The following is a 16,943-nucleotide window of genomic DNA, read 5'->3' as shown; positions in this document are numbered from 1 at the left end:
CAAAAATAATTCTAGTTGTACTTTCCCACTCTTCACCCCACATGTTTTGGCATTCCGGTTTATATATTTTTAAATACTATGTATATGCATGAATTAAAATTTTTGGCTTGAAAACATCAAAAACACACACTTGGCTTTAAAAAGTTTCATCTTACAATATAAGAAGTATGACAGTTCTGGCAAGAGGAAATGGTGGAATACAGATAAAAGACTAACCGTCTCACCAATAAGACTGATAAGTTTTGGACAAAACATACAGTCTTATCTTGTTTAATTGTGCCTTCCTTTATTGCACTTCATACACATTATATGTATTTGCCAATAGAGGCAATACCATAACCAGCAAAACTGTTGTGACTTGCTTTACTTTCATACTCACTTTTTGCTGTAGCCTGAAACAAACTTGAAATATGTCAGAGGTATGCCTATAGTTAAAAAACAATGTTTAAAGTATTTGAGGATGACCAAAAGTAGAGAAACACTGGAGGTTTCTTGATTCTTGAATGAAAGAAAGCACTGTAACATAGCAAAATAGTTCCTCTTTTCAAGTGCATGGAACTAGTAACATTCTGAGTAGTAAATTTTTAAATTTTTTTTTAATTTTAATAAAATTGAAATTATTTGTAGTACAGTGTCATTTATTTATTTATTTATTTATTTTCACGGAGAGGAGGAAAGGCAGAGAGATAGACTCCCACATGTACCTTGAATAAGATCCACCCAGAAACCCATTAGGGCCCATTTGGGACGTTGCTCTATTGCTCAGAAACTGAGTTCTTCTTAGCTCTTGAGGTGGAGGCCATGGAGCCATACTCAGTGCCTGGGGCCAACTCACTCCAATCGAGTCTTGGCTACAGAAGGGAAAGAGAAAAAGAGGGAGAGAAGCAAGAGGGGGAGGGGTGAAGAAGCAGATGGGTATTTCTTCTGTGTGCCCTGACTGGGAATCAAACCCAGGACATCCACAACTAGGCTTATGCTATACCGCTGAAAAACTGGCCAGGGCCAGTACTGTATCTTAAAGTTGGAATAAATACAAATTCATTGATCATAAATTGCAAAACTCAATATAATAAAGATGTCAATTCTTTGTAACTGATATATAAATTGAGTATAATCCAATTAAAATTCCAGCAGATGTTTTATAGAAATTGAAAAAGTGATTTTAAAATTTATATGAAAAGACAATAGAATTAGAATAGTCTAAATCATTTTGAAAATATAATTAAGGGACTCATTCTACTGTCAAAACTTATTATAAAACTTACCAAAAGTGCATATAATAAAGACTGTGTGTTATTGGTAAAAGGATTATCATAGAAAACAATGGAACAGAATAAAGATTCTATAATATACCCTTTCAAATATGTGTATTTGATTTTATTACAGATGTACAAACAGCTTAGTGGGAAAATAGCAAAAGGACAAGTACAACTGAACATACATATACCATAAAAGAGGACCACAAGTATGTTAGCACCATGTGCGAACATTTACTTAAAATAGATCTTAGACTTTCCTAAATATAAAATTATAACAGTTTAACTTGAAAACAGAACATATTTATGACTTGGCAAAGATTTCTTAAATTCAAAAGCATAATTTTTATATAAAAAAATTAATAAATTCAAAATCTTAAAAACTCAAAGCTTCTGTTCTCAAAGACTATGTTATAAGAATTTTTTAAATGAACCAAAGACTGGAAGAACATATTTCCAATACACATATCTGATAATGGACTTTATATAAAGAAATTCTCAAAACACAAAAAGAGGCCCTGGCCGGTTGGCTCAGTGGTAGAGCATTGGCCTGGCGTGCAGGAGTCCCAGGTTCAATTCCCGGCCACGGCACCCAGGGGAGGTGCCCATCTGCTTCTCCACCCCTCCCCCTCTCCTTCCTCTCTGTCTCTCTCTTCCCCTCCCGCAGCCAAAGCTCCATTGGAGCAAGGTTGGCCTGCGGCTGGGGATAGCTCTGTGGCCTCTGCCTCAGGCACTAGAATGGCTCTGGGTGCAACAGAGCAGTGCCCCAGATGGGCAGAGCATCGACCACTGGTGGGCATGCCGGGTGGATCCCAGTCGGGCACATGCAGGAGTCTGTCTGACTGCCTCCCCATTTACAACTACAGAAAAATACAAAAAAAAAAAAAAAAAAGAAAAAAGTCACAAATTTTAAAAATAATCAAAAGTTTTTAATAGGCTGATTACATCAAAGTAGATATATGGATAGCAAAAAGTACATGAAACATTGCTCAATATAATTAATAAACACACAAATATAATTTAAAATTATAATGAGATACCATTGAACAACCACTAGAATGGCTGGAAATAAAAACAAGAAAAAAACTAACAATACCATATACTGTCAAGGATAGGTAGCAATTGGAACTCTGATACATTACTGTAAAGAATGCAAAGTGGCCCTGACCAAGCAGTGGTGTCGTAGATAAGAGTATCAGCCTGGGATGCTAAGGACCCAGGCTCAAAACCTCAAGGTCACCGGTTTGCACACAGGCACATCTGGCTTGAGCGTGGGTCACAAGCTTGAGAGTGGTATTTCAGTTTGAGCATGGGATCATAGATATGACGCCATGGTCACTGACTAAGCCCAAAGGTCGCTGGCTTGAACCCAAGGTCACTGGTTTGAGTAAGGGGTCACTGGCTCAGCAGGGGCCCCCTGGTCAAAGTATATATGAGAAAGCAATCTATGAACAGCTAAGATGCCACTGCCACAACAAGTTGATCCTTCTCATTTCTCTCCCTTCCTGTCTGGAAGGAAGGAGGGAGGGAGGGGGGAAGGAGGAAGGATCAGAGGGAGGGAAGGAAGGAAGGAAGGAAGGAAGGAAGGAAGGAAGGAAGGAAGGAAGGAAGGAAGGAAGGAAGGAGGAAGCTTATTTCAGAACACCTTTTTGTAATTTCTTATAAAGTTAAACATACACTTTCAAAAAAACTCAGCAATCCGAGTGAATTGAAACATGTTCAAATAGAAACCAATATAAGAATATTTATAGAAGCCTTACTTATAATCATCCCCCATTAGAAACATACACATATTTTTGATGTGATGAATGGCTGAACAAGCATGATACATCTATATAATGGAATAACATTCATCAACAAGAAGAAATAAGCTTCTAATTCAAACAACAACACAAATGCATTGTGCTAAGTGAAATAAGCCACACTCAGACGCTGTATTCCCATTCTGACACTCTAAAAAAAAACATTATACAGCTACAAAACAGATCAATGGTTGGCTATTTGGGGAAGGTAGCTGGAGGTGACTTTGGGAGGGTTGATTACAAAGTGTTGTGAAGAAATATTGAAGAGTAGTGGAACTCTTCTATGTCTATTATGGTGGGAATTATATGACTAGTGTTTTCATTTTTTAAGCTTCATACAAGCTGTCCATTTAAAAGGCTATAATTTACTGAATGTGAATTATATCCAGTAAACCTAATTTAAACCACTACTGCAATTAACAGCAGTTTAGCACAGCATAGAAAAAGATCAGTGGACCTTAAGTAAGTACAATAGAATTTCAATATGTTTGAAAGAAAAAAAAATTTAACATAGAGGGAAAGACAGCCTGGGGAAGAGTAGCAAGCAGGTCAAATATGCCTGTTAATGGAGTTTCATAAAAAGAGTAGAAACAACAGTATAGAACTATTTGAATAAATAATGTCCAAAAATTACCTGCATTTTATCCAAACAACCACCTGTAGTCCAAAAAATTCAATGGCCCTAGCAGGATAAGTAAATATTAAAAATTTACTATGAAATCCTCACTATCTAAACCAGGGGTCTCAAACTCGCGGCCCACGGGCCGCATGCAGCCCGCCGAACAATTCTGTGCTGCCCGCAGACTAATCCACGAAGTTCAAAATATTTTGGATGAAATTAAGTAAGCCTAGGGGCCTACTTGTATTTTTCATTTCTCTAGCATCCTAGCTAGATATTGGCTTAGTTAACAGCAGTTGTGATGCGAACTACAGTTTCTGGTCATTTTGTGACACTGAGTAAACTGCATGTATGATTGTGCTTGTTGTACTGATTTTTTTTTGTTTTCAACTGCAGTGAGAAAAGTGTTGCGTAACAGTTGCCTTTTGTAGACCTAGTGCGGCCCGCTGAAGGGCTGTGATCTTGCTCTGCAGCCCACATGCTGAGTTGAGTTTGAGACCCCTGATCTAAACACATCAAGGTTAAGCTTCTGAAAACAAAAGATAAAAAAAGAACCAGTGAGATATCAGAAGTATATAACTTTGCCCCACTTCTTTAAAGAATGACAGCTGACTTGTTTTAGGGAACTGTGGCGACAGTAAAACAATAATATCTGATAATGTGATGAAAAAATAGATAATAAATGTCTGTCAAGGAGAAAATCTTTTAAAGCTGAAGATGAAATAAAAAAAAATAAAAATAAAAGGAAACCATTTTGCTTGACTAGTGATGGCACAGTGGATGGAGCATCTAACCAAGATGTTGAGGTCCCCGGTTTAAAACCTCACCATCTAAAGCAGGGGTCTCAAACTCAACTCAGCATGTGGGCCACCTGAAAATTGTCCATGGTAGTCAGACCTTTCTCAAAACTTGTCCGTAATGGAAAAATATAGAAAAATAATAATCTATAATGACAGTCCTTTCTATGGGAGAAAAGATTATATCTCTTTATCTGGAATTAAAATACACAAATAAAATCTTTTTATAAAAGGTTAACATCCCACCTTCGGGTCCTTGTCTCTGTGTTCCAGGGGAAATTACTATTTTGTACTTGATTTCTTTCCTGTGTTAAAGCAGCTTTACATTAATTCTGGAATTTCTCTGCTTTTCAGTGGTCCAATGTCCGCATCCAGTAGTCAAGAATGGAAGAATTGTGTCAATAATTGAAACACAATATTCCTACAGAACGAGGGTTACATTTCAATGCCTGAAGGGATTTCTCTTTGAAGGCAGCAACAGTGCTGTGTGTGGAGCTAACAGTACTTGGGTGCCTGGGCTGCCAAAGTGTACTCAAGGTACAATTTTTTTTCTTTTTTATTTAGATTTTATTTCTCTGACAATCAATATCAATGACATGGGATTTTCAAAAAGTAGCAGTGTTCGTAATTATTTCGGTCTCATATTAATTTTCATGACAGATGTATGACAATTTATTTATAGAGTCTTAGCACATTATGTACATCACAATGGTGTCTAAATTGCTGCTAATTGTTTGGTGTTTCTCATGTGTAACAATGAATCACAATCATTTATCAGAGTAAATTGAAGCACTGGAATTTATACCTAAAAAAAGTCAAAATCTAAAGGCAAGATTTATATAAATTTTCAAAAGTAATAATTGGTCCTGTCTTCATCATTTTTTTCCAAGTCAACACCTCCCAGTGCAAAACCTACAATTTTCAGTGTCTCAGGTTTAGTAACAGTCTGTTCATATTTTTCAAAATTCATGAATGGCTCCTGATTTTTTAAATTCTTTAAATATCTGATGATTTGGACCCATTCATCACTTTTAGTAACAAAGAAGGAAGAACATATTTATAACCATTCTAGTCGTTACACTTTGTGGTTCTAAAACTTTTTGCCATGATCTGCAGACATTAAAACAAACTTGCACAAGTAATATAAACCTTTAAGGTGTTTACTTACTTATAAAATGATGTAATTCCTTCCTCACTGGTTAATAGTAAAGTTAAAATGGGGTGTATTTCGAGCACTTAGCACAGCACCTGACCTATAGGAAGCTAGGAAGCTCATATCTAATTTACAGCATCACTGCAGTTAATATTAGTGAAGAGGACTGGCCATGGCTAATGATTTTTAACACATATGTTTTCTATGTCACCAACATTGCTATTTTATTATTTTTAAAATGATCTGTTGACACCTTTACAGGTTATCTTTGTGATCCAGGATGATGTTTTATTTCCTGGACCGCAATCAGTTTTATTCTTTCTATGTAGTACCTTTTAAACTGGGAAATCTCTGCTGTCCTAGAACAAGACCCCACCTCTCCCTGCCTCATGTAATTAGCCTTTTTCTCTTTACTGAACTTTTTTTTTGGCAATAGAAAGTAAATTTCACATCAACAGAAAGACAGGAAAAGTCCTTATTTATTGAAATGAAATGGAGAACTTCATGGATGGACTACTCATCAGTTGCCCTGCTTTGGAGGTGATTTTGACATGGTGGATGGAATTATTTTTCTGTATTCCAATCTCTGGCTTCTCTTTGATTTCAGCAGGAACAAGGGGAAAGAGCTATACAGCAGTCACCACTTATCTGTGGTTTCACTTTCTGTAGTTTCAATTGCCTGCAATCCTGGTGTGAAAATATTTAATGCAAATAACAGTAATTCATAAGTATAAGTTACTTGCCATTCTGAGTGGCATGATGACTTCTCACACTGTCCCACTATTTCCCACCTAAGACGGGAATCATCCCTTGGCTCAGTGTATTCACCTCACTTCGCTTCATGTGGGCACTGTATCATCTCACATCATCACTAGGAGGAGGGAGCGTGCAGTGCAATATGATATTCTGAGAAGAATATCACATATTTTTATTATAGGTATTATTATAATTATTCCATTTTATTAGTAGTTTATCGCTTATCTTCCCAAATTTATGAATTAAACTTTATTATAAATGTGTATATACAATAAAAACATCATATATAATATGATTCAGTATTATCCAGTTTCCCGGGCAGGGATGAGTATCTTGTTCCATGTGGACAAGAGGGGACTGTATTGGGAAGAGCTTAGCCTGAGCAGACCTCACACAAGGTCTTAGTTTGGCTCTCCTTATTATAGTAACATCATTTCTTTGGACTTAGTTTCCTGTTAAACATAAGTGTATTGATCTCAAATTTAAATGACTAGCTCTTGTTTGTTTGTATATTTTCTGTTGTCCTAATATTTTAAAGGAATAAGGGGAGTTACCATCTAATTAACATGATAATTACAACACCTTTTTATAATTCCTCTACACCTGGAAACCGATAGCTTCCTTGAGTACTTCAGTTGCGTGTTATAAGGTTTTGGAGGGAAACTAATGCTTTTTTGGTGGACTGATACATTAAGACTCTTGTGACATTTAAATTCATTGACTCACCCGTGTTTACTCACATGGTCCTAGTGAGCACATGCACTGTGGGATACTGGGTTTGTTAATATGCTCTTTCAAAAGAGGTAACAGTTAGTATTTCATAAAGAATTTATAAAAGAACAGATATTTCTAATGTTTCAAAGAAGAGAGGATTGTGAGGAAATGTATAAAGGAGGATAAACTACAGGGTTCTTTTCTTAAAATCAAAAATCAAAATTCCTCATTAGACTGTCAATCATATTTTATCATCATTTAGGAAAGACTATGAAAAAAGGATCCATAGTAACATAGAATGATGACAAGATAGATATCATTGTTTTAATATGAAAAACTGTGAAGTATTAAACAGAAAATAAAATAATAAAAAGTATGTAGTGTGATACAAATTGGAAAGTTAATTTCTTAGAGATACATATGTTCATTTTGAATACATTATTTTTATGATTTTTATTACTTAATTTCTGGATTTCCATTCTAGAATCCAAAACATTCTTATGTAAAATTCATATGTACTTGTATAGATATATATTTAGCTAACTTCCCAGAAGAGAAATTATAAAGATAAGAAAATAAATGTGTTTTCCATTTAGAAAAATAATCTTTTTTAAAAAGATAAATTAAATCTCTAATTTTGTATTGTTATTAAATGTAATCAATTCCATATTTCCAGGTGTTAAGCCTACTGTTCCAAAAACAACTCCAGTTTCAAGCAAACCAGGTCCAGTAACTCTTTATTCTATTCATATTGTTAATAATGTCATAAGGTGATGGGTAAAAATGAATGTTTTGTGGGGAAATAGATGGCTTTTGGTGGACAGATACATTAAGATTTCATGTGAAGTTTACATTCATCGACCCACCCGTGTTTACTCACATGGTCCTCATGAGCATACGCACTGTGGGATACCGTGTTTGTTGATCTGCTCTTTTAAATGAGTTAACCATAACTGTATCATAAATGATTTATAAAACACTGATATTTCTAGTGTTTTAAAGAAGAAAGAATTGTAAGGAAATGTTTATAAAAATGATAAACTGCAGGGAACTTTTCTTAATTATCAAAAACTAAAATTCCTCATGTGACTGTCAAATATCTTTTATTGGTTAGAGAAAACTAAAACAAAACAAATCCATAGTACCATGTAATGATGATAAGGTAGATATAATTGTTCTAGTGTGGAAAACAGTGAAATACTAAGCAGAAAACAAAAGGATAAAAAATATGTAGTATGCTACAAATTGGACAGTTAATTTCTTAGAGATACATATGTTCATTTTGAATACATTATTGTTATGATTTTTATTAGTTAATTTCTGAACTTCTATTCTAGAATACAAAACATTCTTATGCAAAATCTATATGTACTTATATTGATATATATTTATATTTAGGGTAATTCCCAGAAGAGGAATTGTAAAGATAGGGGATCATGTGTATTTTTCATTTAGAGAAATAATTAATCTTTTTTAAAAGGTAAAAATCAAATTAAATCCCTAATTTTGTATTGTTGGTAAATGGAGTCAATTTCATGTTTCCAGGTGTCAAGCCTACTGTTCCAAAAAGAACTAAACCAGGTCCAGTAACTCTTTATCCTATTCATATTGTTAATAACTTCATAAGGTGATGAAAATAATTTTATGTGTAAATTAGCACTTATTTAATTATAAATGAAGTTAAACTTGTTTTGGCCCACTTTTATTTATTCTTGTTCTTCACTCATTTTTTAATCAGGATTCTAAAATGTTTTTTCATTGATTTGACAGAATTCATTAAAATTTCAAAACCCTTTTAAGATGAAGTAAACATTGTAACTAGTTTTCATTGCCTTATTTTTTAGTGAGTATATTTTTAAGAGTTTATATGTTTGAATATAGTTTATATAATTTTAATTATGTAAATAGTGCACAAATATAAATTCATAAAAATTAAAATATACAGAGCAAAATATTATCTTTTCTTTCTCTAATTCATTATCTGAGTTAATCTCTTAATAGTAGCTCTGGCTGGTAGGCTCAGTGGATAGAGTGTTGGTCTGGCATATGGATGTCCAAGGTTCAATTCCCTGTTAGGGTACACAAGAGAAGAAACTATGCCCTTCTCTTCTCCTCCCTCTCCCTCTTTTCACCTCTCCCTCTTCCTCTTCTTTTTTTCTCTTCCTCTTCCTGTCCTGCAACCAGTGGCTCACTTAGTTCAAGCTTGGACTCTCAGTGCTGAGGATAGCTGGTTGGTTCCAGCGTTGGCCTTAGGTGCTCAAAGTAGCTCAGTAATGGAGCATCAGCCCCAGACAAGAATTGGTGACTGGATCCCTGTAAAAGTGTATATGGGAGTTCGTCACACAACTTTCCCTCCTCTCACTTAAAAAAAAATCACTTAATAGTTTAGGTGTCTTTTTATCTGTTTCTGTATATTAATATTCTTGTATGCATATACATACACATATTTCAGTGTTCTTTTTTCTTGTTGTTGGTAACCAAAAATGGCATCATGCTGTTCATATTTTTCTAAACTCTCATATTTTACATTTACTATCTTATATTGGGATGATATTTACATTTATTCCCACATTTTTTTTCTTTTTTTTTTTTTTTTATATTTTTCCGAAGTTGGAAACGGGGAGGCAGCCAGACAGATTCCAGCATGCACCTGACTGGGATCCTCCTGGAACGCCCACCAGGAAGGGGAAGTTCTGCCCTTCTGGTGCGCCGCTCTATTGCAACCAGAGCCACTCTCACACCTGAGGCAGAGGCCACAGAGCCATCCTGAGCGCCCGAGCCAACTCTACTCCAATGGAGCCTTGGCAGCGGGAGGGGAAGAGAGAGACAGAGATGAAGGAGATGGGAAGGGATGGAGAAGCAGACGGGCACTTCTCCTGTGTGCCCTGGCCGGGAAACGAACCCGGGACTCCCTCACGCCAGGCCGACGCTCCACCACTGAGCCAACGGGCCAGGGCCTATTCCCACATTTTTTAATGATGGCTTCAATATATACCATATTTATTTAAAATTTTCTATCTGTGACATTTATATGTGCAGAAATTTTACATTAATAGGTAGTTGGATGTATCAGTTACTCTTTCTAGTGGCTATGTGTGTTCAGTCTTTATTATAAAAACTGGAGTTCATCCCCATGCTGAAATCATATAAAAATTTCAACCACATATCCTTATTGCATTCTTTGCACTTAAATCATTGTTACATCTGACGTTGGAATATACACTTTTTGTCTTCTCTCCAACTGCTTGAAGTGCCAGTTTTTATCATACATTAAATTCATAGATGTTCTTCTTGTCTCTGTTCACTTGAACTCTGCCTACACCACATCTTTTCTGCTTCCTTCTACTGCTGTGATATGTTTTAATATCTGTCAGAGCACTGCTTTTGGAGAAATGTTCAAGCCACTTTCTATGCTAATTTTTACAGATCAACTTTTATTTTATTTTTACCACTTAACCATTTCATGGATACATGTCAGGGGCATTAAGTACATTCCCACTGTTGTGCAGCCATCACTTCTGTACATCCAAAACTAAAACTGAAACACTATACACATTAAACAACAATTTTCCATCTGCCTTGGACCCTGCCCAACCCTGACAATTGTTATTTAATTTCCTGGGAATTGGCTACCTTAAGAACCTGACGGAACTGCAATCACTTCTGGCTTCCTTCAATTAGTGTAAGGCTTTCAAGGTTCATCTACCCTGTAGCATGTATCAGAACTCTATTCCTTTTTATGATTGAGTAATATTCCATTGTTTGTATATACCACATTTTTTATCCATTCACTGATGATAGACACGTGGGTTGTTTCAACTTTTGGCTATTCTGAACATGCTTATCTGAATATGGCATTTGAGGACATGTTTGAGGCCTGTTTTCAATTTGGGGTCCGGACCCAGGAGTAGAGCTCCAGGGTTACCTGGGCATTCTGTGTTTACTTTTTGAGGAACAGCCACGTGGTCTCCATAGCAACTGCATCATTTGACATTTCCACCAGTGATGCACAAAGTTCCAATTTCTCTACCTCTTTACCAACACGTGTTATTTCTTGTTTTTGATACTAGCTATTCTAATGTATCTCACTGCGGTTTTTATTTGCATTGTGGTTATTATTGATTAATGGTCACGTTTTCTGTGCTTCTTGGTGTTTTGTATATCTTCTATGGGGAAATATTCATTCATGTCCTTTGCACATTTTTGTTTGGGTTTTTTTTCCATTACTAAGTTTTAGGAGTTCATTATGCATTTTGGATATTAATTCCTTATCAGATGTATTCTTGGCCGGTGTTTTCTTTTATTCTATGGATTGCCTTTTCACTCTATTGATAATTGTTCATAAATTTGGTGAAGTCCAATTTATCTATGTTTTTCTTTGTCACTTAGGCTTTTGGTGTCACACCCAAGAAATCCTTGTCAGACTTATCATCATGAAGCTTGTCCTCTTTGTGTTTTTCTAAGAAAGTTATTGTTTTAGCTCGTATTTAGTTCTTTGACCCATTTTGAATTTATTTCTGCATATGATATAAGATAATGATCAAACTTCATGGACTGTATGTACATATCCAGTTTTCCAAGAACCATTTGTTGAAAGATTGGTCTTTCCCAATTTAATGTTCTTTGCACCCTTTCATTCAATCATTTGACCATATATGAGAAGCTTTATTGGTAGGCTCTGTATTCTATTCCATTGATGTGTCTGTATTTCTGCCTGAACCAGTGTGTTTTGATTACTGAAGCTTTTGAGTACATTTAAAATCAGGTAATGTGAGTTTTTTTAACTCTGCTCTTCCATTTTAAGAATGTCTTGGCTATTTCTAGTCCCTGAGATCTCATATGAATTACATATAGATTTTCCTATTTTGCAAAATGTATATTCAAGATGTTGATGTGGGTTGTGTATAATCTGTAGATTGCTTTGTGTAGTTTAACATCCTTACTATATAAGGTCTTCAAATGTATGGACAAAGGTAGTCTTTTCATTTATTTATATTATCTTCTGTTTCCTTCAGCAATGTTTTATAGTTTCCAGTGTAGGAGTCTTTCAGCAACTTGGTTAAGTTTTCTTCCTAAGTAGTTTACTCTTTTTGATGCTATTGTAACTAAACTGTGTTTTTTCTTTTACACTTTTATTTGATTTGCTCATTGTTAGTGTATAGAAATGCAACTGATTTTTACTTGTCAATTCTGTAGCCTGTAACTTTAATAAAATGTATTTATTAGTTGCAACAGGTTAATAATGTGAGTGCCTGCATATGAGTATAATATTTAGAGTTTTGTACTTCAAAAAATCATGTCATCTAGAACAGAGATAATTTATTTCTTCTTTCCTAATTTGGATGCTTTTTTTCTTGCCTGATTCTCTAATTATAACTTTCACTATTATATTGAATAGAAATGGCAAACATGGTCAGCCTATCTTGTCCTGATCTTAAGGGGAAAACTTCAGTCTTTCACCATTAAGCATGATGTTAGCTATGGGTTTTTCATAAATGGGCCTGATTATGTTGAAATTTCACTGTATTACAGAATAACCTCTACATCATTTATTAAGCCTTTCTGTATCTTTTAATTGTAAGTAGAATTTCTTTTACACCATAGGCTATTATTAACAATACACTAATGATAAATTTGCATGCTGTACCACAGAATATTGTCACAGGAAATCTTACTGGAGAAGAAAAAGACTTATGACATTAAATATAAATTTATAATATTTTATGATAATACTTTAAATGAGAAACATTAACGTAATTTATGTAAAGAAAATAAAATTATGTGAGATTCTGTACAAAGGCAAAGATCAAAACTTATTAATTTAGGGATCTATACGCTTTACTATTTTTTACTTCTTTTCAACATTATTTATATATTTTTTCTTCTTTTTAGGACATTACAAATCATCAGCTGAACGATTTGAGTATTTAGGTAAAGATATAGAAATTATTTTGGTTTTTATACCCCTCCCTGATGAGACCTTAGAGTTCTAAGTGGAAATATCATATTTCAATTCTCCGTACTTAGACAAACAACCTGTCACAAACGTTGTAATGGCATGTATGCTTATTTTAAGAGTACAGATAACATGACAAATATAAGAAGTAGGACTGCACACATGTAGATAATACAGTTTTTAAGGGTGCCTCAAATGAGAATTCCTAATAGGATGAAGTGGCTTTCTCAATTGCTGTGTTTATATGGAGGTTATAATACATAAAACTGCTTTGCAGGTGACAGTGTTATTTTGTATTGGCAACTTGTAAATCAAGTTTTTCTATTCATACATTATGTATTGTACACATAAATTGGGTTAGTTTTTGTCTTAAAAAGGCTGGTGGAGCACACTTTATGTAGGCTCACAAGGTTCACACAATATATACTAAAGGAAATGATAGAGTATATTTGTGATAGTTGAATGAAATACAAGGATGTTTGATGAATAAATGAAGAAAAATATGTAGTACTTTTATTTACATTAGACTACTTTAGTAAGATTAATCTTTTTATAAAATGCACCTTACACCTCTTATATTTTCTCTCTGAACACTGTGGTTAAACTGTCATTGTGCCAGTAAATCTGAAGTCATGTTAAGACAATAAACATCTGATAAATTTTTGTAAAAGAAAAAAATCAGAAGGAATCATAACATTGTATGTTTTGACTTGTAGAAATATAATAAAAATTATAGCAGCTTAGAAGCAGAAATAATACTACTTGACATTTCTAAGAATTAAGATTTCATGGTATTATTTATGGCTCTCTGGATAGTCAGAAATGCATGTTTAAGTCTCTATGTGTAATTTATCCATGTATCCTGGTGTTTCATTTGCATTCTTAGAATGTTCTTGGTATTTGAAATTAAGACCGTGTCTAAATTTGGGGGTAGGATGTATGAACAAGGATTGATGATGAGATAACACATTGTTTATGACATTGCAAAATGTGTCTATGTAACCAATTAATAGAACTTCATTTACAACTTAGTCCACAGACTCACTTTATGAGAACAATATAAATGAAATTACTAACAAGTCATAAGAATGATAGACTGAATACTAAATGAACTATAATAAGATAACACATTCTTAAAATGATTTTCCTCTAATCTAATGAATTCTAATTTTTATAATAATTTTTTAATTTTTAAAATAATTCTAATTTTTATAATCTGATGTGATGACTGAGCACAAAACCTTGACAAGTGAGGCTCCTATTAAGCATTTCACAACTTAGACTCTAAGCCTGGAATCAGATGAAAAGGTTTCTGGGATCAAAATGAGCTGGAATCATTAGCAGTCACACTAAACTAGATTAATAAAGTTATTCTTCGCTGTAGTTCATAGATGATCTGATCAAAATTAAAGTAAATCTTCTCTCTGGAAATACACATGTGCTCAATTATTTACACTGATTTTTTTTTCCTCAGGTGATCGACTCAGAGCTTTGACTGTTCTTATGGTACGTAGTGTCCCGAACATGGATGATACTTAAAGTATTAATGTGAAGAAGTACATTTTTAATGATTTGATTAGTTTCTATATTTTTTATAGCTTGAAATTAAGTAAAGCAGTCTAGAAATACCAGATCTTTGTATGATATTTAACCTTGTGTTGGTGATTATATATTTATTTATATTCTGTATGTCCACTTAGTAACAAATCCTAAATAACAATTTTTTTACAAGGTAATTGGTCATATGAGTTTGCATCCCAAATATGTTTTGAATAATATTCTAAATTAAGCAAGAACTCTTCTCTGGTATTTTGAATTTTATTTTATTTTTTTTACAGAAACAGAGAGTCAGAAAGAGGAATAGATAGGGACAGACAGACAGGAATGGAGAGAGATAAGAAGCTTCAATCATCAGTTTTTTGTTGTGACACCTTAGTTGTTCATTGATTGCTTTCTCGTATGTGCCTTGACAGCACATCAAGAGACTGAGTAAACTCTTGCTCAAGCCAGCAACCTTGGGTCCAAGCTGCTGAGCTTTTCTGCTCAAGCTATATGAGCTAGTGACCTTGGGGTCTCAAACCTGGGTTCTCTGCATCACAGTCCGTTGCTCTATCCACTGTGTCCCCGCCTGATCAGGCCTGAAGGTTCTTTAAGTGATTCCAGGGAATGGCATTTAGACAGTGAAGTATTCAGTTGGAAAATAAATGTATATGTGCTTAAATAAAATAGCATTCCTGGACACTGAAATGTAATCAATATTAGTTTCTTCTGCTAGATTTTGAAACTAGGTAATTATATTTTAGAGTAGTATGTCATTTGTTTTCTGCTTTCTTGTAGTTCCTGGCATTGCAGTAGTTGGAACCTGTGTGTACAAATGTCTTCATGTCATGAAGAATGTATTAATTAAACATGTTTCTTGAACTAATTGGTGGTTTTCCTTCTTGACATACTTTCATGCAGATTTTGTTTGCATTCTATATGGTGCTGTTAAAAACTGTGCCTGTGTGAGTGTGCTGTCAGAATTGCATTTCCTTACTAAAAATATTTTCACCTACTTTTACTATCATTATAACAAGAGCAATCTGTGCAGAGTTGCTTTAGCTACTACGACTGTAAGAAAACTTTCTGTGGGGTTTGAGGTTAAGCTCTTCAGAATATTATGGATCATTCTGGGGCCTTTCTCACCCCAGGTATATCCTATTTCTACAGCGCATTGGTGTCCAGGACTAAATTTAAAATTGTTCACTGTGGAGACTTTGACAATTCTATTCACTGTCATTTTTAGGAGAAAGCCATGTCTGAATAACTCAAGTAGCTGTAAGATGCTATATAGGTGTCTTGCTCAAATACCCAATTTGATTTTTTGTTGTTGCTGTTGTTTAGACTTGTTATTTATACATGTCATACCAGAGAATTAAAAGCAACACTTTTTGACTTTCTTCTTATGTTCTATTAATTTACTGTGTTAAACTTAAAGTTGCTGCAATGGGCCAATTACCAAGGCACTTCATTAACTTCATCTGCCTTGTTAATCTATAAAAATGGAAAAGGGAGAATTTAGGTTAGAAAAATGTACAAATATATATCTCCTAAGGAGAATTAGATTTGTAAATATCACACTTAAATTTTAATAAAATAATTTACAATGTATTAAAAGACTTAAAATAAATCTGGAGCATAGACCAAGATTAAAATATTGGATTGCCAGCAATTTGTTTTTGCTTGTCATTTTGGAGATAGCTTCAAAATAAAATTATTATTTTTAAGATGTTTTATAATATATTATTCTTTTATATTAATTTTTGGGTTTGGGCTATGTAATAAAAGTACACTCTTCACTCATAAAAAGCTCAAACGTTTTTAATGATGAGATCAGATCATTTACAATAACATGGATGTACCTTGATAACAGTATACGGAGTGAAATAAGTAAATCAGAAAAAATTAAGAACTATATGAATCCATACATAGATGGGACATAAAAATGAGACTCAGAGACATGAACAAGAATGTGATGGTAACAGAGGGGGGTGTGGGGGAGGATGGGGCAAGGAAAGAGAGAGGGGTGTGTGTGGGGGGAGGGGAGGAGCACAAAGAAAACCAGATAGAAGTTGACAGAAGACAATTTGACTTTGGGTGAGGGGTATGCAGCATAATCAAATGTCAAAATAATCAAGAGATGTTTTCTCTCAACATATGTACCCTGATTTATCAATGTCACTGCATTAAATTTAATAATAATAATAAAATCAAACTTTTTTATATTATTGATTCTCTTTTAAATATTCACAATTCCTTCACTTGAATCTTAAATCTTATATTGTAGAATACACAATATACACATTACTCTATTTGTAGTACAATATATTTTTTAAATAACGTATACACAG

The 16,943-nt window shown here is 34.1% G+C and overlaps 1 protein-coding gene across 2 annotated transcripts in view; it reads left to right on the top strand.

Annotated features, from left to right (window-relative positions):
- Positions 1–15,559, top strand: part of LOC136326087 (membrane cofactor protein-like) — an 89,020-nt gene extending 73,461 nt beyond the window's left edge. For both annotated transcript variants that reach the window (XM_066261477.1, XM_066261478.1), the window contains 6 exons: positions 4,829–5,011; positions 7,774–7,821; positions 8,643–8,678; positions 12,990–13,028; positions 14,528–14,559; positions 15,391–15,559. In XM_066261477.1, the coding sequence (XP_066117574.1) occupies positions 4,829–5,011; positions 7,774–7,821; positions 8,643–8,678; positions 12,990–13,028; positions 14,528–14,559; positions 15,391–15,408 (356 nt within the window). In that variant the 3' untranslated portion in view covers positions 15,409–15,559. The remainder of the gene's footprint in view (positions 1–4,828; positions 5,012–7,773; positions 7,822–8,642; positions 8,679–12,989; positions 13,029–14,527; positions 14,560–15,390) is intronic.
- The last annotated feature ends 1,384 nt before the right edge of the window (positions 15,560–16,943 follow it).

This window comes from Saccopteryx bilineata, chromosome 2, assembly GCF_036850765.1.
Source record: "Saccopteryx bilineata isolate mSacBil1 chromosome 2, mSacBil1_pri_phased_curated, whole genome shotgun sequence".
NCBI lineage: Eukaryota > Metazoa > Chordata > Mammalia > Chiroptera > Emballonuridae > Saccopteryx > Saccopteryx bilineata.
The sequence above is the reverse complement of the archived record's forward strand: the minus strand, read 5'-3'. Positions and strand labels throughout refer to the sequence as shown.